Source organism: Candida albicans, chromosome 1 (genome assembly GCF_000182965.3).
Source record: "Candida albicans SC5314 chromosome 1, complete sequence".
Taxonomy (NCBI): Eukaryota; Fungi; Ascomycota; class Pichiomycetes; order Serinales; family Debaryomycetaceae; genus Candida; species Candida albicans.
The window spans coordinates 1,026,720-1,051,693 of record NC_032089.1 but is presented as its reverse complement, the minus strand read 5'-3'; the positions used below and the strand labels follow the sequence as shown (position 1 = coordinate 1,051,693).

The 24,974-nt window shown below is 29.6% G+C and overlaps 7 protein-coding genes across 7 annotated transcripts; 5 read left to right on the top strand and 2 right to left on the bottom strand. All coding sequences in view use genetic code 12, as the record gives it.

Annotated features, from left to right (window-relative positions):
* Window positions 1–267: 267 nt before the first annotated feature.
* CAALFM_C105010CA (PAQR-type receptor) lies at window positions 268–1,242 on the top strand (the record flags this gene model as incomplete). Its single annotated transcript, XM_705774.2, has 1 exon — window positions 268–1,242. One exon carries the CDS (start codon window positions 268–270, stop codon window positions 1,240–1,242), a length of 975 nt encoding a protein of 324 aa, XP_710866.2.
* Window positions 1,243–1,420: 178 nt separating this feature from the next.
* On the bottom strand, window positions 1,421–3,385 carry RHD1 (Rhd1p; the record flags this gene model as incomplete). Its single annotated transcript, XM_705773.2, has 1 exon — window positions 1,421–3,385. One exon carries the CDS (start codon window positions 3,383–3,385, stop codon window positions 1,421–1,423), a length of 1,965 nt encoding a protein of 654 aa, XP_710865.2.
* Window positions 3,386–6,198: 2,813 nt separating this feature from the next.
* CAALFM_C104990CA (uncharacterized protein) lies at window positions 6,199–7,332 on the top strand (the record flags this gene model as incomplete). The annotated part of the gene is made up of 1 exon (XM_705772.2): window positions 6,199–7,332. One exon carries the CDS (start codon window positions 6,199–6,201, stop codon window positions 7,330–7,332), a length of 1,134 nt encoding a protein of 377 aa, XP_710864.2.
* Window positions 7,333–8,170: 838 nt separating this feature from the next.
* Window positions 8,171–9,730, top strand: CAALFM_C104980CA (uncharacterized protein; the record flags this gene model as incomplete). The annotated part of the gene is made up of 1 exon (XM_705771.2): window positions 8,171–9,730. One exon carries the CDS (start codon window positions 8,171–8,173, stop codon window positions 9,728–9,730), a length of 1,560 nt encoding a protein of 519 aa, XP_710863.2.
* A 1,068-nt stretch (window positions 9,731–10,798) lies between these two features.
* On the bottom strand, window positions 10,799–14,890 carry CAALFM_C104970WA (translation initiation factor 3 subunit; the record flags this gene model as incomplete). The annotated part of the gene is made up of 1 exon (XM_705770.2): window positions 10,799–14,890. One exon carries the CDS (start codon window positions 14,888–14,890, stop codon window positions 10,799–10,801), a length of 4,092 nt encoding a protein of 1,363 aa, XP_710862.2.
* A 974-nt stretch (window positions 14,891–15,864) lies between these two features.
* Window positions 15,865–17,850, top strand: CAALFM_C104960CA (SCF ubiquitin ligase complex subunit; the record flags this gene model as incomplete). Its single annotated transcript, XM_705769.2, has 1 exon — window positions 15,865–17,850. The coding sequence occupies one exon, from the start codon at window positions 15,865–15,867 to the stop codon at window positions 17,848–17,850; it is 1,986 nt and encodes a 661-aa protein (XP_710861.2).
* A 1,385-nt stretch (window positions 17,851–19,235) lies between these two features.
* On the top strand, window positions 19,236–23,423 carry RPM2 (ribonuclease P; the record flags this gene model as incomplete). Its single annotated transcript, XM_708466.2, has 1 exon — window positions 19,236–23,423. One exon carries the CDS (start codon window positions 19,236–19,238, stop codon window positions 23,421–23,423), a length of 4,188 nt encoding a protein of 1,395 aa, XP_713559.2.
* Between the last annotated feature and the right edge of the window lie 1,551 nt (window positions 23,424–24,974).

Below are 24,974 nucleotides of genomic sequence, written 5' to 3'. Positions count from 1 at the left end.
AGTTTACACTACACACAAATAAACTCATAGCAACGAACAACAACAACTAATTACCCAAAGTTGGAAATCCTTTCAGATGAGTTATTGCAACCTTCTTTAACACATAATATACACTCATCTCCTTCATCCCTTACTTTTAATTTTTTTTTTTTTTTCAACTTTATTTCATTCTTTTGTAAATAGATTTTCCTTTTCGTTTATTTTTTTCATTGTTCAATTTTACAAATCTCATATTTGATTAGTTTTCATCTTCTTATCATTATAATCATGCAAGATTCATATACTTTATTAAGACAAAGACAAAAAGTGGATAATAGTCAAACTTCAACTGAGTTAGAATCAACTCCATTACTGAAAAGATTACATTATTATCATGAACTAGATGAATGGCAACAAGATAATCATTTTATTAAATCAGGTTATGTCAAACAAACTAATTCATATAAAGAATGTTTCAAATCATTAACTTATTTACATAATGAATCCGTCAATATTTATTCTCATTTATTACCCCTGAGTATATCATTTTGGGTTATATTATATTATATTAATTATATCTTACCTAAATATGATAATTATCTTGGAGTTTGGGAAAAATTGAATTTTCTTCAATTTGGATTGGCATGTACGTTTTGTATGTTTATGTCATCGACTTTCCATTGTATAAAAGCTCATTCTCATCCAGTATCAAAATTTGGTAATCAATTAGATTATTTTGGAATTGTCATTCTTATCACTTGTTCATTAATATCAATTATATTGTTTGCTTATTATGATTATCCTTGGTATAGAAATATTTTTGTTGGATTATCATTGTTTTTCGGGACCGTATGTACGGTTTTAACATTGGATCGGAAATTTTCAACAAATGAATATCGACCATTTAGATCATTTATGTTTATACTATTTGGATTATCAGGGGCATTGCCTATTGTTAATTCAATGTATATGTTTGGATTTGAAATCACTAGACAAAAAGCAGGTGTTGAATGGTTGATTTTGGAAGGGGTGTTTTATATTGGTGGAGCAGTATTATACGCTGCTAGAGTTCCTGAAAGATTCACTCATGTTGAAGATGATGAACATACATTATTAAATAATCCACTGAGTGGTACATTCGACATTTTTGGTCATTCACATCAAATCTTTCATGTTATGGTGGTAATTGCAGCTTTTTGTCATTGGAAAGGATTAGTACAATCTTATCATTATTTGCATTTACAAACTTTGCCAAACTTGTAAGAAATAAAAAATAAAAAATGCATTTATGGCTAGGACAACATCTATTCCTTGACTTTTTCTCTATTAAGATATATATTATATGTATAGATTATATAAATACATTAGAATAGAATATATGCTTGACATGTTGGTTTGATTTAATTCTATGTTTTTGTATGGAAAATCGGAGGTGTTCTTCCTAACTCGAAGACCCTTTTCCATTTCCATTTGCTTTATCTTCCTCTTTGTTATTATTGAGTTTATACTCACTTCCATATTTTTTACAAAATGCATCTGAAGATTTCACAGCACATTCAATATTCTTATTATTAAACCCATAATCATTCAATTCTAATAATTTCAGGTTTGGATCATCAAATAGTATTGACTTTAATAATCCTTTGATATGAAGAAGATCAACAGTTGAATCTGCTCTAGATATACTAAGGGTCAAATAATCTTGAACGGAATTATCTTCATCTTTATTCAAATGCCATGATGAAATACCATTAGGGATAATTAAATTCTTACCATCACATAACCCTTTATCAGGCCACCATGGTAAAATAGGAATTCCTAATCCAACAAATGGAGAAACATGAGATAATCTATATTGATCATCACCATCTTTGATTAAAATGACAATGTTTGGACGATACATTTTATCACCACAGCCACATTTCTCTAATGCTGCTCTAGCGACCCCAATCCAAATTTCTCGATTTTGCGGCATTAAATCTTTCACTCGTTTAATCTCTGGATGATCAAAAGTGGTTAATAATTGATTTATATTGACTAATTCAGTACCACCACGTAATCTACCAGCACCATTTTTATCATTAAATTGATATTCCCAAACACAATCTTCTTCATCCAAAAGTGAACATTTTAAAATTTTTAAATCCTGGAATTGATACATGAAATAAACATGAGAATCAAATCCTTGTTGTAATCTTTGTTGATAATTAATAAATGGAGCCCAATTTTTTTCTTTATCTTCTCTTTTATTATTAGGTTTTATTAATTCTTTACTCTTGACATAAACCCGATTTTTCATTTTACCAGTTTCAATTTCTTCAACATTGTTTTTCCCCTTTTGATTTTGCCATAACCATGCCATAAAGATTGATCGATAGGCTTTGAAATGAATATTACTTTCACCATCATTATCAGATTTGGCATCAGTTATTTTCCGATGATGGGAATTATATACAATGATGGGTTCATCATACCCTAATTTATTTCTCACTAATGTTATTCTTGGATCTTCTACTCCATAGAATCTACCTTGTTGTTGCTTTTCATTATGATAAACTGACATTGGTAAAAACGTAGGATATGTCATTGGTTTATATTTACCTTCACCATCAGGAACTATCAATTCGACATTTTCAATCTCACGCCATTCATGATCAAATACTTGGACATAAGTTAATGAAACCACTGGTTTCACTTTATCACCCGTGCTTGAATAGAAAATTCTTGATGTCATTAAATGAACACCGTATTGTTCTAACCATACTGATGATCCAATTAATTGAAACCAATGTTTTTCAATCTCCTTTTTAACAAGCATCTCTTTTAATTTGGGGAAAAGTGGTGAAATTTCTTGGAAATATTCACTATCATCATTTAAAAATTTCCCTAATACTTTATATAAATCACAATTTTTATTTTGAGGACCACTAACGTCAAAACTATAACTTGAAGATAAGTCTTCACATTTAGAAGATTGACTATTTTGGGAAAGACCACTAAATAAATTTATTGTTTGACTTGTATAAGAAACATCAGGTACTTTATAAATGAATCGGTTTCTATAAATTGTATCTTGTGGATGTAATGGTTCTTCTAGAGTTTTGAGATAATATTCAAGCAAGTTTTTATCAGTAATTTCAAAATTATTAGGGAAAATAACCATTTTTCTATCTTTGAAAACATTTTCTTCTTCTTCTCCTTTAGTATCAATATCAAGACCATTATTATCGGCCAAGTAAAAATAATTAAAGAAAACCGAACATGCCAAAAGTAAGCAAAGGGCAAGTAGTGTAAAGTTTAACTTTGTGCCTATTTTGTACACTTTTCCAAACAGGGCTGAAGGTAAAATTGATGAATAAGTGGAAGTATTATAAGATCTAATACGATGTCTTAGCCAAGCCAACATTTCTTGTGTAACTTTATGTATACTTCTGTGTTTATGCTGAGAATATGGATTGAGTTTTGAGTTTGAGTGGTTGTAAAACCAAATTTGAATGCAAATATGAATGTTAACAAAAAAAACAACAAAACAATACTATTAATGATGGAAACTCAACTTAACCAGATGTGGGATCTCTGGATCTTAAACTTTAACTACAGCTTTTGAATTGTTTAATTTATTGAGTTAAAATGAAAATGAAGTAGAAGTGAAAGTAAATAGTATAACTCAAAAAAAAAAGGTATCAAACTTCAGGTAGATATAAAATGATAGAAAAATTTTCTCAAGGGAGGAGGAAGGGAGAAGACGAAATGGCTAGTATATATTTCATCAAAACTTTGTTTGATAAGTTTCAATATTCAAAAGACAGATTTCCGTATCACACAAAACGACGTTTCAAATAAAAATAGTTAGTAGAACAAGGGCGGCAACAGGGGGTGAGAGATAAAGGAAGAAAAAATGGCAATACAAGAAGAAGAAGAAGAAGAAGAAGAAGAAGAAGAAGAAGAAGAAGGCAATGCAAGAAGGTGCTTTCAAGGGTATTGTTATAATAATAATCTACAATACAGAATCCACGTCATATCATCATTGTTAGGGATAATACTCGAGTGAAAAATTGAATTGAATACGCTTCTTAAAAAGTAATAATTCTATCAAGTTTGTTGTTTTAATCTTTTACCAATATGAAAGATTCTGGTGATTATTCAGATGTCGTCTTGGTCTGGTTTATGATGAAATTACTGGAAAAATGATCTTGAAAAGTGATAAACAAATTAAACATTGCATTCGACTAAATCTTTTTTTTGATCTAAATTAGTGGCTATGCAAACCGGAAATGGTTTGTGGGTTTCCTCTAAAGTGTTAAGTGAAATTTGGTAGCAACTGGCAGCAACTGGCAGCAATAGATTTTGGAATAATAATATTTTTCACCCTCGGAAATGACTTAGTAATCTGTAGAGCGGTTAAATATTGTGATTGTTTTTTTTTTGTTTTTTTGCAAGAATTACTTTTTGTGTGTTGATTTTAAATTTTGTCGTTGTTGTTTCTGTTGTTGTGACGACATTTATTTATTAGTTTGTTTCTTCTTTTTTTTTTATTTCTATTTTTCCTAAGGACTAAATTTCCACAATCAATTGAATTTAAAATGGGGATTGTAAAAGTGGAGGTATAGTTTTTGCAACTGTTATTATAATTCTGTTGGTACCTGATGAAGGATATAATAACATGATATGCTACATAATATAATATGTTAAACCACAATATAATAGACTTCATATATTATAATATATCGTAAAAACAGGGCTAATACACATTTCACTTGCTTTTCGAGATCTTGGATTTTGCCAAGAATTATTGAAATGTGTGTTTTATTGCTTGCTGCATCTTTTCACCTCACCAGAAATTTCGTATTATTGAACATGTTTTAAACCATACATATATTTGCTTTGCAAATTATCAAGTGAGTCTGGTGTTGTCATCATCATCTCGTTTGAAATATACATAAAATATGTGTGTTCCGTGGTGATAAAAAATAGTGGCTTTTTTTTTCTCTCTCTTTTATGCAGCCTTTATGTGGAATGCAAGATCTGACTACAATCAACAGGGGTGCAAAGTACCAAAAAACAAGGAGTAAGTATTTGGGCTTGGCACATAACCACCATAAACAAATATGGTATGATTGGAAAATCCGAGAATGCCGCACCCAAAGCGCTTCCAGTTCAAAACACCTAAGGCAAATATCTAATTATCACCTGTTGTCTATTAGTTTTATCTCTTGTTTAATATACAATTATGTGTAGAAAGCGCAAATCACGGTCTTTTTGATGAGATGAAGTTATACTGTCCACGAACCCATACTCAAAGGTTTGTACAACCCTCCTTTTATCCTAGAAGCAGCAAGGTAGTGCCTGAGTTGATTTATATTGGAATTTAGTAGATGATCGGTAATTATTTACAAAACTCATCAAAATCCGGGTTTCGAGGCGAGTCCGAGACTTTTGAGACATTCAACAATAACTGCAAATTACGCCAATGTGTTGGGCCATTACTATTATACACTAATAAAGATAAACAAATACCAATGGAACATATTACAAGAGTGTGTTCAGTATCCCAGGGGCTATTCATTTTGATTAAAAATATCTACTGATTAATCAGTAGTAAAGATTACCATCAATTTTAATAATGGAAATCTTGAAAACATGAGTGGCGCGACAAAAGAAAGTACGAACTTCTAGAATCGAGTAAATTTAAAGTTATCGAGGACGCATCATGGCAGCCTCATTTAGGTTACATAATTAGATAGATAGTCGCTTAAGGTAACAGTAACTAAGTGTTTGAACCATTTGCCTTTTAATACAGCGATAAAAAGAAGCAACTTCTTGTAGAGAAAAAAAAATGGAACTTTTGACGACCACGATGAAGGCTGCAAAGAAAGTAGACTCATTAAAATATCTTACTTTTCGTGACACCTTATTTTGTTCATTGATACATTTCTGCTTATTTACTCACTGTTGTAACTCTGAAACTTTAAGGCATTGTAGTTCTAGGAAGGTATATTGGCATTATGCTCAACACTGGTCAGTAGATGGTGGTAGCCAGACAATAGATTAATCACATCGTGTTGCACACACTTTTTTTTTGGAGTGAAAAAAATCGTACACAATGAAAAAAAAAAAAAACTTGGTCTAATAAACTTAAAGTGGGTGGGTGTGATTAATCTATAGTTTACCATCTATTCCCCACAGAATCAATCAAACACAATTGCACTAATATTTATTATGAGTACAACTGAGCAATCATTACAGTCAAAGACAGCTGTTTTATGTTCTTTTTATACGAAAATTGGTTCTTGTCGTCATGGTGAAGAATGCAGCAAAAAACATTTGAAACCAACAATTACAAAAACTATATTACTCCCCAACCTTTATCAAAATCCTCGATTTGATCTAGTAGAGTATTTGAGTCGGAACAGGAAACAACACCGGGTCAAGAAAAGGAAAACTGGAGACAAAAATAGTTATGACATTGCAGAGATCAATTTCGAAACAAAAGATGGTGTTAAGGATAATGAGGAGAAGGCTAATGTTGATGGAGAAAATAAAGAACACGATGAAACTAAGGAAATAGAGTCCGAAGATGTAATAAGTAAAGATAAAGAGGAGGTCATTGTGGATAGATCGGGAATTGCTCAACAAGACAAACAAAAGGAGTCAAATAAAGAGGGCAAGCAAGAAGGTGAATCTGAAAAGGAAGAACCTAACAAGGAAAGTACGGAAGAAGAACTACCCCCTCAAGATGCAACACAAGAAGTGCCGAACCACAATCAAGAAGAGTCACCCATCAAACAAGAACAGACAGCTGTCAAACAAGAAAAACATGGCCTTGATGAAAATTATCCTGTTCTCACTGATGAACAGATTCAAAAGGATTTTGATTTATTTTACCAAGATATATTTGTTCATGTTGCCAAACTAGGACAAATCAACGATATGGCAGTTTGTGAAAATGAAAACCATCTTTCTGGCCATGTTTACATCAAGTTCAATGATTATAATGATGCAATTGCGGCAAATTTGCAATTGAATCAGGAATGGTATAATGGAAAACCAGTTTACAGTGAATTATCACCTGTAAATATTCTTGCTGATGCACATTGTAAATCTTGGGATCATGGACATTGTGACCGTGGAGCAAAATGTAATTATTTGCATGTTAAACAACCAACCCAAGGAATCAAAAAATCTCTATGGGATTCACAAACAAAGACATACACATTAAAGAAATTGGAAATGTTGAAAAAAGAGGTTCCAGAAGAAATAATGTCTGGTGCCAGTAGTGATAATGTTAATAAAGTTAATACTAAAGATATTGAGATAAGATCAACAATGGCATTGCTTGAACTGATGTTTTAAAGGACGTGTCCCAAGCCCGGAAAATCCATCAATGGAATATCTACACCAAGAAGATTAAGAGTAATTGAGTTGAACTAGAATTATAATATCAAATTAGTTGTAACTATAATTCAAAAAGAAAATTTATAGGTTAGACCAAAGTGAACTATGAATTGGTGGGGGGTGGGGGGTGGTGGTGGAAATTGACAGGTTTATACATAAATAGTTTTGTAAGTAACACAATAGCTTTACCGTTAAATCGCATAATTAATAGAAAAAAAAAAAATCAAAAATTGAACGAAGAGCGAGAAAAAAAAAAAATTAAACTGGAGAAAGAGAAAGATAAAGAGAAAGAAAGAAAGAAAGAACCAACGAAGGGAAGAAATCGGAACATCACAATTGGTTAATATAACTTTTTTCTACATTGTTTATTGTATTAACTCTTTCTATTGGTTGGAATCTCATATATTACTTGTCAAACAACAACATCCGATAAATATTCTCATATAGGGTTCTTTCTTTTTATTTTTATTTTTCTTGAGGAGTGGGAAATCAGAAATTCATACAAAGGTTGGAAACAAACAGTGGCTCTAATTAATACTTTTCAATATTAAGATAATTTGAATTACGTTTTCAAATTTTTCGGTGCCCATTTTATCAATCAATCAATCAATTCTCACCAGAGAAAGAAAGAAAGAAAAAAAAAAAAAAAGAGATCAGAGAGCATACAATACAATACAATACAATACAATACAGTGCATACAGTACATTAATAATATATGTATTAGTATTAGTATTAACTTTTTAACATTTGGACACTAGAAAAATTTATTTTCCCTCCACTTCCCTTTTCTATATAATGAATTATCATTTTTCATCAGTGACTTCAACAAGTCTAAATCGTTATTTATTTTATAGATCTTCTACAAACACAGTACTGTATTGGTCTTCATCTCAATTTCATATTAGACTCAAATTCACTACTCGATCAAATTGTACGACGACAATAACAACAACAACAACAACTGCATTATTATCGCGTCATTTTTATTCCACATTTTCAATTTTTCAACGACCAATGTCAACTTCAAACAACAAATTGTCCAAAGAAATTTCACCACCACCACCACCACCTGGCCAAGATTCTCATAGTCATGTACATAGTCATAGTCATGATTCAGAACATTCACATTCGCATTCGCATTCAGGAGCAAGTATGCTTCATCATCACAAACATTCAATGCATGAACCAAATGAACTTTTAGCTGGAGGTGCTTCTGCAATTAAAACTAATCCAGCAGTGAGAATTACTTGGATTGGATTGTTAGTCAATGTCACATTGGCGATTTCTAAAGGTATTGGTGGTGTTTATTTCCATTCTCAAGCACTTGTGGCGGATGCAATTCATTCAGTAAGTGATATGCTTGCTGATTTTTTAACTTTAGCTACTGTCAATGTAGCTGCTAAAGTTGGTACAGCAACTAAATTCCCTTTAGGTTATGGTAAACTTGAAACCGTTGGTGCATTTCTGGTGAGTGCTATTTTATTATTTGCTGGTATTTCCGTTGGATGGTCGTCATTATTACAAATTTTTGAATTTGTCTTGCCAACTCATCTTTATGAAATTGCCTCACATATTCAAATTGGTCACGATCATTCTCATGGTCATGGTCATGGTCCTGTCTCTGTCCAACCAGACACCCACTCTCATTCTCATGGTCAAATTGATCCATCGAATATAACTACCCATCGTGAAATTCCTAACATAAATGCTGCCTGGTTGGCAGGTGGATCAATTATTGCCAAAGAACTTTTGTATCGTAAAACAATGCAAATTGCCGTACAAACCAACTCAAAAGTGTTAGTGGCAAATGCATGGCATCATAGAGTTGATTCTTTGACTGCTGTTGTTGCTTTGTTTACTGTTGCTGGTGGGGTTTTATTTAATGTTGCTTGGTTGGATTCAATTGGTGGTATTGGTGTTTCAATATTGATTATTAAAGCTGGTTGGGATTCATTAAAAGAAGCTTGGAATGAATTGATTGATCGTGGTGAAAAACCGGGATCTGAATTATACAACAAAATTGAAGGGATCATTAATAATGAATTACAAATGAATAATGAATTGAAACAATTTAAATTAAATCAATTATCAGTGTTGTCTTCTGGTGCTAATACTAATATTCATATGAATCTTTCAACTACAAATAAAAATTTAAATTTACAAACATTGAATCAATACGAAAAAAGATTATCAGATTTAATTAGACAAGATGATAGATTTGTTAGAAACATTTTTGTTAAATTTGACCAAGTTGAAGAAGAACCAGAGAAAGTTGAAGCCAAAAAAGAAGAAGATGATGATGATGATGAAAAGGAAGTAAATGGTTCCAATGATGTACATAGTCACAAACATTAATAGACTGTATCCCAAAAGAAAAGTTATTTTTTTTTTATTTATAAATCTTCTTATATATATGCAAAGTTTTCCACTCCTCTACTTGTTTTAACAATAACCTCGACAGAAACAAACTTCAGACATGTTTAAACGACGAGTGATGGATAAGACAATCAAAGAAACTACGTTTATTGGTGGTATTTCCCATTACAGAAATAATGACTCCATAAGCAGAAGTCTCTAGTTGCAATTTGATAGTCGAGACTGTCTATAGTACTAAGGTTGTTTGTATTTGAAAATATATAAAACCAATTACCCAAGAATTCTTCAATATACACTGTAGAACATCTTTTAAAGTGGACCAACTAATGAGTCCACACATAACAATTTCTCTTTTCTACGATTGGGGGGGAAGTAACAATTTCACAAACCATATTATTACTTTTTTATCTTTTTTATATTTTTTTTATTATGCTACCCGCTGGTGAAATTTTTAGAACCCCACCACTATAAATATAACTCTATATAAACACTTTCCCCTCCTCCTTCTGTTTGTTTTCTTTTTTATATATATCATGAGTATACAGGCCAAAATCCAGTATATATTGAGTGTATGAAGTGGTAATTCTGAATTCTATTAACGTAGTGACAGTTTGAAGTTGGTTCATAACCAGTAATTAATTAATCTTTTTGCAAAAATGTGAAATTATAGTTAAAATATCTTAGAAGCTAATAAGGTGAGTTTTTAATAATTATTAACATGTTATATAGCATTAATTAGCGAATCAATTCTTTAGAAATTGATATTAATTTATGTAGGATTTAATTATTTTTTAAGAAAAGATGATTATACATATTTAAATTATTGTTATTATTATAATAGAATCAAACAATTGTAGTATAACTTCTTGGTGTAAAATTTGCCCAAATGATAATACTCTTTGAAACACCAGTATACACTAATATACCTTCCACTATTATGTTTTGCCGACTTTACAAATATCAATCTTTTTGAACAAATAAACAATGAAAATGTTTTAGTAATTTATTTACAGGTATATACAAACTAATCTATGTTGTCTTATTTATTTACTTCTTTTTGTTGGATTTTTTAGAACCCAGTGGTTTACCTTCAATAAATCTTAAAATCTCATCAATGGATTGATTAGCAATTTCTGGATTTGATTGAGGTGGAGTATTGTTTTTCTTTGATTTTTTACCATTTTTGGTGGTCGAAGTACTGGTAGTAGCAATATTGTTGACAGGTGCTGCTTTAGTTTTAGTTTTAGATTTCTTTTGAGTTTCTTGTTGTTGTTGTTGTTGTTGTCTTTTTAAATATTCAACATATAATCCAACACTAGAAACATATTTAGCAACTTGTTTAGTCATTGAATCATCAGGACCTAATAATTTCATAAAAATATCATAAGCTTTATCGAAAAGTTCTTTTGATTCTTTAAATTTATTCAAAGTAACCACAATATTAGCAATTCTATAATAAATGAATCCAGTAATTTCAGAAATTTCCCCATTTAATTTTTTTGTAATTTCTAATGCTTCTTGTAATAATTCAAGGGCACTATCATAAGCTTTAATTTTAAGTAATGATTCTGATAAATTAGTCAATGTATTAATCAAAGTAGGATGATCTTTCCCATAAACCAATGACCAAGTATTCATAGCTTCCTTATATAATTTTAATGAATTCAAATATTGTTCATTTGAAGATTCATAATAAGCTGAATTCATATATGCCGTGATGGTATCATAAGAATCAAATCCACAAGATCTTTCACATAATATTACTGCTTTACGACCAATTAAAGCTGCTTCAATATCATAACCTAATTCTTGATAAACTTGAGCCACTAAATTATAAAATTTGGCAGTTTCGGGATTAACTTTACCATAAATGGATTCATTAATTGCAAGTAATTCATTAAATAAAGCCATACCCATTTCCTTGTTGCCTTGAACTAAATGAGAACGAGCATTACTATAAATTTCTTCAACAATAGTACTTTTATAACTTGAATCTTTAATAATTGGTATGAATCCAATAATATCATCAGCAATGAAAATTGATGAACGTTGAATAGATTTTTCAGTGATGACTTGAGTTTGAGTTTTCTTTTTCGATTTCTTTGAAGATTTAGTTTCAATTATTTGAATTTGAGTTGGAGTTTCCTTGTTTTGGTTATTTTGAAGTTCAAATTCCTCTTTGGTGAATGGATAATTTTGAGATTTCCATTGAATACCATATTTAAATGCAATTTCTCTAAACAATTGTGGTAATTGAATAGTATTAATCCAATTTGAGGATAATTTATATCTAAATCTTGAGAAAACTTCTTTAGAAACTAATTTTATAACGTCATCATGAGTTAATTTAATGAATGATTCTAAATCTGATTTTGAGCAAAAATTTTTATAAATTTCATCAATAAAATCAACTTTTGGAGTTGGATTAATTGCACCTCCAAATAAACAATTATGGAAATGAGCAATTGCAGTGGAAATCAAATAACTTGGAAGTGATTTGGTTAAATTTCTTAAAATATGTTTAACAGATCTTGAAATCATTTCTTGAATGATAATTCTATGAAGAGTAGAATAGTTTGCCAAAGTTAATTGATAAGTAGCTTTAGTTGGAACTTCTTCTTCAGCTTCAGCTTCTTCTTTTTCGGCATCCTCCTTATCTTCCTTCTTTTCCTTCTTATCTTCAGATTCAGTGGCTTCCTTTTCTTCTTTTTCTTTTTCTTCTTCACGTTTCTTTTCTGCTTTTGCTTCATTTTCTTTAATAAGTTCTTCAAGATCAACTAAATGTTTTTCCTTTTTAACAACCAACCGTTCAGCAACATAACCCAAATATCTCATATTAATACCACTTCTATGTAAAACATCAGTCAATTGTTGACCATCAAAAGGAATAACTTGATCTTTAATTTCATCCAAAAATTCTTCAATTAATTTTTCTTTAATAAATTTAGAAATTTCTCTAACTTCTTCACGATCTTGTTCAATTTCATTTTCATTATCAGAAGAAAATGCATCAGGATTGAAAACAACTTGATCAGTAGGAATAGCAATTTGTGGTTTATTTTCTTGGTCTTGGTCTTGGTTTTTATCCAATAATTTACCTTCTTTTTCCAATTGTTCAGTTTCTTTTTTAAATAATACGGCAACTTTACGTCTCCACCATTCATTCACTGCTTCATGTCTAATCAATGCTTCACCATGAGGATAAGAAGTTTCTTGGTGGTCATCATCTAATTTGAAATGTTGTTCAATAAATTCAATATCACGAGGTGTGGTACGATATAAATCAATGACATATTTTCTTCCATCGGTTCCTTTTAACCCTTTAGTATCTTTTGAAACAACTAAATTTGATTCTGTTTTAACATCATCACCAGAAGATGATGATGATAATTGAACTTTATGAGGTTTTAAATGGAAAAAATCACCAATTTGTTTTAATGGTTCTTCAAATGATTTATCTTCAAGAATCCTTGAGCCATCACTTGATAACCCATAAACAACTTTTTCTACTGGTTCTGATTCTGGTTCTTCAGCTTCATTTTTACCTTCAGCATCGGTTGTTGGTGATGTGATTACTGGAGTATCTAAAATACCTGGAACTGGAGCTTGACAAACAACTCTTTTACCCATATAATCGACAATACAAGTAACCAAACTAGAAATACCTCTAATATCATGACGATTAATCAATTTTATTCCGGTTAAATCTTTAGATGCAACATATCTTGAAGCTTCTTCACCACCAGTATTTTCAAATCCATTAACTGTTGAAGTACCACTTGAATAAAAAATCCCATTTCTTAAATAAATAAATTTATCTGAACTTTCATCAGGATTTAAAGGAGGAATATTCCCCTTAATGATATTTATAGCGGTTTCAGTAGCAGTTTTATTAAATTCAAATAATGATTTTTGAATTAATTTTTCTCTAATTATACGTTCTTGAACGGTAGTTGTTGGTAATTCTTTAATTGATTGAATATCATTATTCCAATCTTTAATATAATCGGCTCCATCAACACCATTAATTAAAGATGATAATTGAGATCTAGATAAATCAGGGACGTTTTGAAGATCTTTTTCATTGACTAACCATGGATAAGCAGGGAAAGAATTTCCTGGTAATAAATAAGTTTCTGGGTATTTGGTTGAATCAGATAAATTGATTTCATTTTCAGCAATGGTTTTACTGAAAAGTGGTGATAATTGACATACTAAATCATATAATAAATATGATTTATTAAATTTACCTTTTTCATTAATTTTAATCGTTGGGTTGAAATTAATGGTTGATGATTTATTAACGAAAAAACCTGAAAAATGACAAGTAATATTGAATGTTTCATGTTCTAAAGTTTGTAAAGATAAATATAATAAATCACCTTTTGCTTGCTGGAAAGGTGGAACTGGTGACCATTGAGAAATAGTTAATGATTTGATAGGAATTTTAACTTTACCATTAATATCATCAAATTTAGTAAGTTTAGTGAAATCATTCCCATCAAATGAATCAGAAATGAATTGTTTAGCAAAATCAGAAATTTTCGATACTTCTTCTTTCAGAATAGATAATTCTTCTTTTTCTTGTTGTTCTTTTTCAGTTGATTCTTCTTTCTTTGCTTCTTTAGGTTTAATATCATCTAATTGTATACCATTAAATTTCGAAACACCACCACAAGAACCAATATCATTTGAAAGTCTGTCAATATAATGTAAACCAATAACTTCTCTAAATCTACTAATTTGTTCATAAATACTGGCCAAATTATATGATTTTTCTTTAATAACAATTTTTAATTCCGAAATTTCTCTTTCTTGTCCTTGTTCTTCTTGTTCTTCTTGTTTATCTAATTCAAAATGAGAAATAATTTGTTCAAAAGTAATTAATTCCCCAAAATTTTCAATAATATCAATTCCTTTAATTAATATTGAATAATTAGTTAAATTTCTACATAAAACAATTATATTTAATGCTTGTTTTAAATCAGCAATATTTTCTTCATAACTTGATGGAATAGTCAAATAATCATCACCAACATTAAAAAATGATGGTAATTGAACTTTCAACAAGAGTTCCTTAACAGGAACTGATTCCTGTTGTTGTTGCTGTGTTTCTTCAATCTTTTCTTCACTAGACATTTGTAATTAGAAACACAGTGAAATTTTGAATTAGAAGTGGTTTATATAAGAATAGAAAGTGGGAATTGGAAGAAAGGATGAAAAAATTTTCTCTCTCTCTTTTTCTCTTTCTCTCTTTTTTGTTCAAGTTGGTTTGTATTATTGGAAAGTTGAAAATTGGGGGTTTCACTGTCTCTGTCTCTGTCTCTGTCTCTGTCTCTGTTTGTCTCTGTCTCTGTCCACTTAAAGAGAAAGAGAAAGAGAAAAAAAAAATTTCAGTGGTAGTAACCCCCCCCCCTCCTTCCCCCCCTAACAAATTTTGTTGGTGTAATTTCTGGACCCAGATTTAGTCATCTCGCCCGGGATCAGGTGGTAGCATCCTGTCTTTTTTTTTGGTTTCCGGTTATAAACTTTTTCAGAGTTGATGCAAAATATTTAAATGATGGGTGACAAGTTATACAAATAGCAAGTCCCTTTATTTTTCAAATGTGGTTATTATGATTAGCTTAGATGTAGTTTTTTTCTTTTTTCCAAGTATTATATATACTTCTAAGAAATAGTCTTTTTACTTGAAGAAGTTATATATGGTGCATGAACTTTTTAATCAAAAATTATTGCCAAATAATTATTAAAAATAACGCAACAAAAAACAAAAGTCAGGAAAGATAACTTTCCTGTTTTTTTAAAAAACTATTTACAAAACAGACCCACTATATTCAATTTTCACTTTTTGCAGCAATCAAGAAGCTTAACTATTTCAAAACGTGGTGTTAATTATATGCAGTGTGGAATTGTTGTTGTTATTATCGCCCATCACCATATTCACACCGCACCCGGACGCACCCACCGCACGCACACACCCTCACACCCAGAAAAAAAAAAAACCAAGCAGTGAATCAAAATCATATATTATAATAGTTAAAATCCAATGGCAATTTTATTATCAAACAGTTTTTTTTTTTAGGTCTCAACAAACCATAATCAAAAGCTAATCAATGACAAGTATAGAAGAGGAAGAAGATCATACCCAAGATTCACTTGGTAATACAATAATCAACCCATCTCAAAAAATTGAATCAACTAATCAAATAATCAACCATCCTAAATTATCCATTAATGATCTACCTTCAGAATTACTCATTCAAATTTTCACTCATTTAGATCCTATATATCTTAATTCATTAAGACTTGTTTGTAAACATTGGAATTATATAATTAATGATAAAGAATTATGGATGAAATCTTTCCAATTAAGATTCAATATCCCCATTACATCATCTAGTTTCCCATCATTATCACAATCACTGAATTGGATGAATGAATATTTCATGAGATTACAAGTCAATAAAAACTGGAAACGAGGGATATCAATACATAAAACTTATCAAATCATTAATAATGAACATAGATTTAATGATTTGACTATGGTTGATTTTGGTATGAATAAAATTTTAACGTATGATAAACGATATAATAATATCTCGATTGGGAAATTGTCTGATGGGAAAAATCAAGGGTTTATACCTGGGGGTAATATTAATGGATTTCTGACTGATGTATTATGTTTTGATATTAATTGGAATTATTTGGTGATAGGGACGAAAAATGGGGAAATAATACTTAAGAATTTGTATACTTCAACATCATCAGTTTCCCAAAGATCAAGTGTGACAAAATTTGATACAATAGATGAAGAAAGTCCCATTATGGATATTATTATGAATAAAGATGTAATAATTAGTGGGTCCTTTGAAGGGATCATAAAGTGTTGGGATTTACAAGGCAAAATTGTCAAAAAAATTAACTTAGAGGAGGAAGTGATATATAATATATCAAGTGATTTTAAAAAACATATAATCGTCAATACTGATCGTCATATATTTGTCATTGATTATCAAACTGAAGAGATTATATCAAAAATTGATTTAGGGTTTATAATCAATGAAAATGAATCAATAGAATATGATTTGTTAATAAGACTGAAAAATAAATTAGATGTTGATTATGGAACTCAAAAAATTATTATATGTTACAAATCATTTATTCGAGTGTTTTATTTTGATAACCACAATTATAGCCATCGTGAATTGAAATTAGAAAAAGATATTGAAATTATAGATTCACATTTTCAAATTGCTCCCCCCAATAAGTTTTTCAACAGAAATACATATGTAGTAGGACAAGATGGATTATTGTATGGTAATTTATTATCTGATGGCAGTGTAATAATTTGGAATGTAAGAGAAGATTCATTATTAATCACTCCTATTATACAAATTTATCCTCAATTAAATCATAAAAAATATTCTCATGGACTTAATCATGCCATAACAAGACATAATTTATTAGAAATCACATCATTTGCCATGAATGGGACCATGATAGCAATTGGAGGGTATAATGGACTCACCAATTTATATGATGTTTTCACCGGGAAATTTATTAGAGAAATATCGGTTAAATACCCAACAAGATTTCAACACATGCATAATTCTTTAGTACCAATAACGTCAATTCAATTAAATCCAAATCAAATCGATAATAATGGAATTATTATATGTGGAGATGCAGTTCAATATTTTGAATTTGGTGAAATTAAACAACCACCAGGGAAATCGTCACAGAGAAGAGGACAACAACAACAACAACAACTTCAAAAAAGTTTAAATAATCGTGGTAAAAGTGAATCAGTGAAGAAAATTAGAGATGGACTTGAAGATTATGATGAAGAAATATATCGACAATTACATACAGATAAATTATTGGATAAATATAATGGGAATAAATATGAAGATGAAGAAGAAGAATTAATGATGGCATTAGCATTGAGTGAAAGTATGAATAATAGTCGAGATGCCAGTGAAATATCAATTAATGAATCGTTATTAACACCAGACGATAAAAGTCAACTAGAAGAAGATGAACAAGAAATGGATGAAGAACTTAGAAGAGCATTAGAACTTTCATTAATTGAACATTAAATAATGGCAACATAATTTGATTTATAGAATACTAACAAAAAAAAAATAAATAAATAAATAAATAAATAAATGAATAAATAAATGAAGAATAAGTTTTGACAACCAAATTAGAAATTCTTAATTGGGAGGTTGAACACGACTTGGGGGGAAATTCAAACTCCGCAAAAACAGTAGGTTAACTAAAGAGGGAGAGAACAACGGGGGGGAGATCAGCGCATAAAATAAAAATACTTTTTTGTGTTTGTTTGTTCTCCCATCATTCTTCCTGCATATGACTCATTATTAATTTCGATTCCGTAAAAATGCAATTATCTGATTGGTTCAAAAATTTGATTCTACAGTAACAAGACAAAAAATAAAAATAGAAGAAAAAAAAAACGGACCGGAAGAAATGGCAAAAATTGGAATGAAAAAAACGGGCGTAAAAATGATCAACTAATTACTACTACTACTACTACTACTACTAATCACCGCCTACTTCTAACGGAAAACTAAAGAATCAAGAAGAAGAATCAAGAAGAAACTAGAAGGAAATTTTGAGATTCGAATAAATATTGAAAGGGGATTGGTCAAGAAGAATATTTTATTCTCAATCTAATATTATTTCTTACCCCCCCCCCCCCCCCATCAGACACTCTCATCCCTTGCTGTAATTTTTTTTTCTTACTTAGTTGTAGGGCTTAGTGGCGAATTCGGGTTTTTTCAACTTTATCTATTTTAATTTCTAACAAAATAACCGTAGAAAATTTGATTAACAAATCATACCATTTGTAAAAACAAATAAAACGCCTGGTGTAGAACAACAACAAGAACAACTAATTCATTGTTAGTAGTAGTAGTAGTAGTAGTAAAAATCTACACAAAAGTAAATCAATTTTTGTAAAAATGATTGAATGACTCTGATTCTGATTCTGATTCTGTTTGTATTTCTTATTGGTTCACTTTTCATTGTGGGACAAATTAATAAACGAGAAAATTAAATATAGTTCAGCAGTAGCAGCAGCAAAGAACTCTTCCCTTATATTATATATAATCCAATCATTATTTCTCTCTTTCTTTCTTTCTTTCTCTTTCTCTTTCTTTCTCTCTCTCTCTTATAATATACCACCACTGAAAATTTTTTTTTTTGTTTTATTTCACCCCTTCATCTTTAATAAACAACACCAACTCCTTTCAATAACCAAGAGGAAGTTTTTAACATTCATTTCATTCATTTATCTATTTATTTATTTATTCGTTTACATATATTCACACGTTAACTAATTATTCTTATTTTTAATGAAAATATAATACCACACACAACACACAACACTCATATCATACAAATAGATTCCCCTATATATATTTGAATTTCTGCTATTTTAATCTTTTGAATCAACTAAATAATGGTGTTTCAATCATTTATACGGTTTGCCAAATATTCATTATCATCATCATCATGCCGACCAGAAGTTAGACATCATTTTTTCAGAAGTTCTTATCCTTATTTGAATCGACATCATTTTTTTAAGAACCTGATATCCAATTACAATAAAGGGTTTAATAAATCAAAATGGTGGTTTAGATCTCAAAGAAATACTTCTAATCGATCTAAGCCATTTTTAACAATATCAGATGGACATTATGGATTATACTATTCCATGTATAATCATGATTCTGAAAGACAACAACGACAAAAGGATCATGAAAAGTATATTAAACATATGATTTTAAAACAATTAGAGACTAGTGATAGAATATTGGGTCATAAAAGTTTAAATTCTGAAACGTTTTTCCCTAGAAACCAGTATCACCATCACCACCACCACCATATGGTCAACTGCTTTATGGGCAGATACCGTGGAAGACAGAATTCCAAGAACTCCAATGGACGTAGTCATTATCATAGAAGACGCTGCCCACATCATCATGGTTTCCATTTGAAATTGCTTTTGATTGGATTCACTGCCAAATTTTTGATTTCTAAAGCTATGGTAGACACTCAAATCAACCTTGATGGTATCAAGAAATTTTCATCTAAATTATTTTCTTCCTTTGCATATAAACCTTTCAATTATTCTTTTGCATCGTTCACCAGATTGGCAACAGTGGCAAAGAATACCACAATTTCCAATGAAAAAGAGCCAGAACCAGTTGCAACACTCTGTCCACCATTATCCAAGGTTTTCACAACGGGTGTTGTCAAAAGAACATTTGCAACACTTGCTCAACAACAACAACAACAAGACCATGAAAGACAGGTTGTTGCCGAACAACAAAAACAACCACCATCTCAACCACATACAACAACACAAGAAAATATAACAGTTGATACTTTTGAACAAGACTTTTTGGCATCCAAAGTATCGAAAATAGTATCTACTTTTGAAACGTATTCAACCCCTGACGACTTAAACATTATATACCCATTATACCAAGCAGTGAAAAGAAACGATTTGAAATTACCTTCTATTGATGTATACAATATTGTTCTCAAATCTATTTTAAACAGAAGTTTGAATAGTGAATTAACACTAGATTCTATAGAAGGAAAATTAACTGTGTTGTTAACGGTTTATCAAGATATTCTTGCTGCTGGTATAAAACCCAATAAAGAAACATACAATATAGTGGTAACTGCTTTATTAAAAGGTAGTTTACAATGTTTGGATATACCAACAGATAATATTTTACAATACAATGAAATACATGGTAAATCTCAAGAATTTGCCCAAATTTGTCTTGAATTGTTCACATTAATTTCTAGTCAATTGGATTTACAAGCATTACTTGCCGATTTACTCAAATTATTATATAATTATCCCAAATTGATTACACCACAAATCATTGAACCATTTGTTAATCTGATTCAAATGGCCAAAATTTCTGATAAAGATTATTATTTATTAATCCTTGAATTGTCGAAATATTTTACTCAATTTGATTTATTAAGTAAAGAGCAAACTTATCAAGTGATTGAATCTGCTTATACTAAATATAAACTGTTTGGTGGTAAAGGTAAAGGTAAAGGTAAAATTAATCCATTTATTGGTTATAAAAAAGTTATTGTTTCTTTAGTCAATAATGATTTCATAATGGAAGCTAGTCAATTGTTAGACGAAATATTATTAGATTATAAACAATCATTACAATTTAAATATAGACCTTCAAAACATCAAATTAGTAATTTGATTGGAAGTTTCCTTAAAGCATTCATTATGAAAACTAATGATTTAACCAAAGGTTATGAATTATTAGTTAAATTCAATTCTGTTGCTTATTTACCTGATTTACCGGTTAGATTTTATAATTTCATGATTACAAAATTAGCTGAAAATGAAAATGATATGGATGCTGAAATGTGGTCAATATATAATCGGGTTATGATAAGAACAGATTATCAAAACATGTCGACTATGGAAATGGTAAAACATAATGGTAAAGCATGTCGAGATGTTTTACTTTCTCATAGTCTTGAAGAAAATGATCATGAACATTGTTTCCAATTAATTAAAGAAATCTTGGTAAAAGAACATTTGATCAGTGATTTAGATACATTAAATAAAACATTCCATTATTTATATAATGCCATGCTTCATAATATTACCCATGATGATAATAATGAAGAACAGGGATTTTTTAATCAATATTATTTTGGATTATTATGGCAATTAATGGAAACTCAAGCTAAACATTACAAGACATCTACAGATATAAATGATTTCATATCACATTTTGTTCAATTTCTTACCGTCAAAGTCCCCGAAATTTTGATCCATGATGAACGGGCCATTAATGCAGTCATTAATTATAATGTTAATTTATTACTTAATAGTCCATTTATTAATCGTGGTGTTGAATCATTTAATTTACAAACAGATAATATTTATGGATTGACTTTAGTAGTACGTGAATTAATGAAATTTGATGATGTTAGATTCTCTGTTCAACTGTCATTATATAAAAGAATTGTTGAATTTGAAACTTTGGTTATTGATGAATTTGAAGATTCAGAAAATTCTTATATTGAATTAACTCCAGAAATGACTCAATTTTTACAAGATATTAAAAAGGATAGAGATTATAGATTAATCAAATTACAACAACAAAGTGTGGTGAATGGTCAACACCACGTTTTATCAATTAGTGATAGTGAAGCTTTGGCATCATCAACATCAACATCCACATCCACAGATATTCCATCGGATTTAACATGTGAAATCGATTTAAGTTATTTATTGAATCTTAATTTTGATAAAGGATTACTGAAATTTTTAGAATTGTACAATAAGGATACTAATTATAAATTTAATTTTGCAACATGGAATATAATTTTAAATTTTGAATTTTTAGATAATTTTAATTCACAATTTGAAATGAAAGAATTATTACAACGGATTTGGTTAACAAATTGCGAAGAATCTAAAAAACTTGAATTAATTAAACGATTAATTCTGTATAATTTTGGAAATGTGATTAATGGAATTGGTGAATTTATTAAACAGAATAAAATTTTTAATGATAATGAATTGTTAATAACTTTATTTCAAACATGTTTGAAATTGAAAGATAAAGTTTCTCAAGAGATTTTTGCTACCGATGATTCATTATTCCAAACGATTTACGAATCCAATCGTAATACAGAATGGATTGTGGCATATTTGAATTATTTAATCAGTGTTGAACAATATGAAAAAGTTATCACTATAATTGATTCTAGGATTGGTCATTTTAATTTACCTGAATCATTAGGTCATTTATTATTAGAAGCTGATTTACATATTGAGGATTTAAATAAATTTCAAACTGATTTTAAAAATTTGAATCTTACTCCTACTAATAAACTATATGAATTATGTTTGAAATATGATTTAAAATCTGGAGAGTTATCAGCTAAACAAATCATTGACAAATATTCCAAATTTGCCGCCGCCACCGCCGCCGCCAATAATAATGGTTTAATTGAATTACAAGAATTGATATCTTTTTGTCATGTATTATGTTCTTTACAATCATCAGAATCCATTACCAATCCTTATAGAACTACAAAGTTCGAGTCAGTCAACATTTTAGCAACTTCATTATTAACAACACGAAATTTTGATGAAATGAAAACAATTATTGATTTTAATGATATCAAAATTGAACCATCAAAATTATTTGATGAAATGATTTCCATTCTAATTGAATTGTCATCATATAATCATCATCATGAAAACAGACCCCAATTATTGATGATGAATAAATTCATTGATACAATTAAATTATGTAAATATTTACGATTGAAATCTGTTTCAATGGAGAATTTTTTGAAAATCATTAGATTTTTAACCGAGATCAAATCTGATCTTTTAACAGTTATATTAAATCGATTCATAAATAATAATAATAATGGTCATGATGATGCAGATGATAATGTTGGAAGTTTTGCGGATATTGTTATGTTTTATTTCATTGAAGTTGATTTATTCAATTATAAATCAAAATTAATCGTTTTGAAAGAATTATTGAATAGTATGAAAAAATTGGGTGATAATTTTAATGTTTTGAAGATTAATGAATTTTGTCAATCTAATGGAATTAGGTTTTCTTGATGGATGATGGACAAATCACCACAAACCACCACCACAAATATCACCCCACGAGTTCTACAATTAGTTCGTATGTTTGTTTACTTTTACTTTTAGTTTGTCTTTTTCTTTTTTTTATTTTTACAATTGGTGACTACTAGTTGTTGTTGTTGTTACTAAATTCACGAAGGATGATACATGATATTTTTTTGGTTTTCTTAATTTTTAGTTTTATTGTTATTAGGATAATGGATGGGCACGTTTGTTGTATAGCAATTATCATCTTTTTTTTTTCTTTGGTATAGTTGCTATCAATATTAGTAATGAATATAACACGTTCGATATATTATAGAATAGAAACGATATTTCATTGTAGTTGGGAATGTTGTTGTTTTTTYCCTATCACTCTGTTGTTCATACTATTACTATTACTACTACTATTCTACTATTCTGTCAAACATTAAAGCAATTGTTATCATTTTTTTTTTTGACTTAAAATTTACCCCAGTTGCATTGAACTGGTTCTATTGCTTTTAGATAATATACATAGGTGTAAAAAAATTTGTTTGCTAAGTCATATGCAATGATAGAGAGAGACTAACAGAGACTGACAGAATTGGGGCAATTACTAGGTAGAATTCGTGTATCTGCGCGTATATGTTAATTGGATTAAAATGTGGAGAATTCTTTTAGATCAATGTAGGAAATGACGTAAAATTTGATTGGTATCATAACCAAACACGACTAAAAACCCAAACTAAACTAAACTTAGATAATTATACAAATAGGAGTAAATTACAATTGACGCGATTCTCAATATTACTCATCAATATAATATACATTATAATACTGTTATATTATTATTGGTAGCAAATCTTTGATAGTTGCAACTATCACCAAAAAAAAAGTTCCACAATTCCACAGTTTTTTTTTTTTTTCTTTGATATCGTTGATAATTTGTTAAGAACGTTTGCGTTTTTCTAAATACCGATGGGGTTACATTTTACTTATTACCGAAGAAGAGATTAGATTATTTTGTCGGTGATAACAAAAAAAGAAAAAAGAGAAACTAAATCCTGTAATGTGGGTTGAATTTAGATAATTCCGTACATACTTGGATAGGAAACTTTGCAACGATGCAAAAAATTACTTGAATATGATTGGTTTACCAATGTACTGTTATCATCTGACTATTACTATCACAACTCTAATCAGAATTTGCTATCAATCCAAATGAACAATCACTAAGATAAGGTAATCTTGCTTTTTAGGATATTCTTGGCGTAAATCTGGAAATTAAAGATAACAACAACAATTATGGAAAGAGGTTAAACTATTGATTTTCACATACATAGAACTATAGACCAAATAAAACCCAAAAACAGCATCAAGGACAATAGTAATTTGACTCCTTTAAAGTAATTATTGAAAGTTTAAAAAAAAGAAAACGAATGTTCAAATGAGCCTTGGTAGTAAAAGTTTAATTCGTAATAAACTTTTATAATGAAAAATATATCGAAAAAATACCAAAAACATATACACACACACAAACATATTGAGATACAAGGCGTAGGC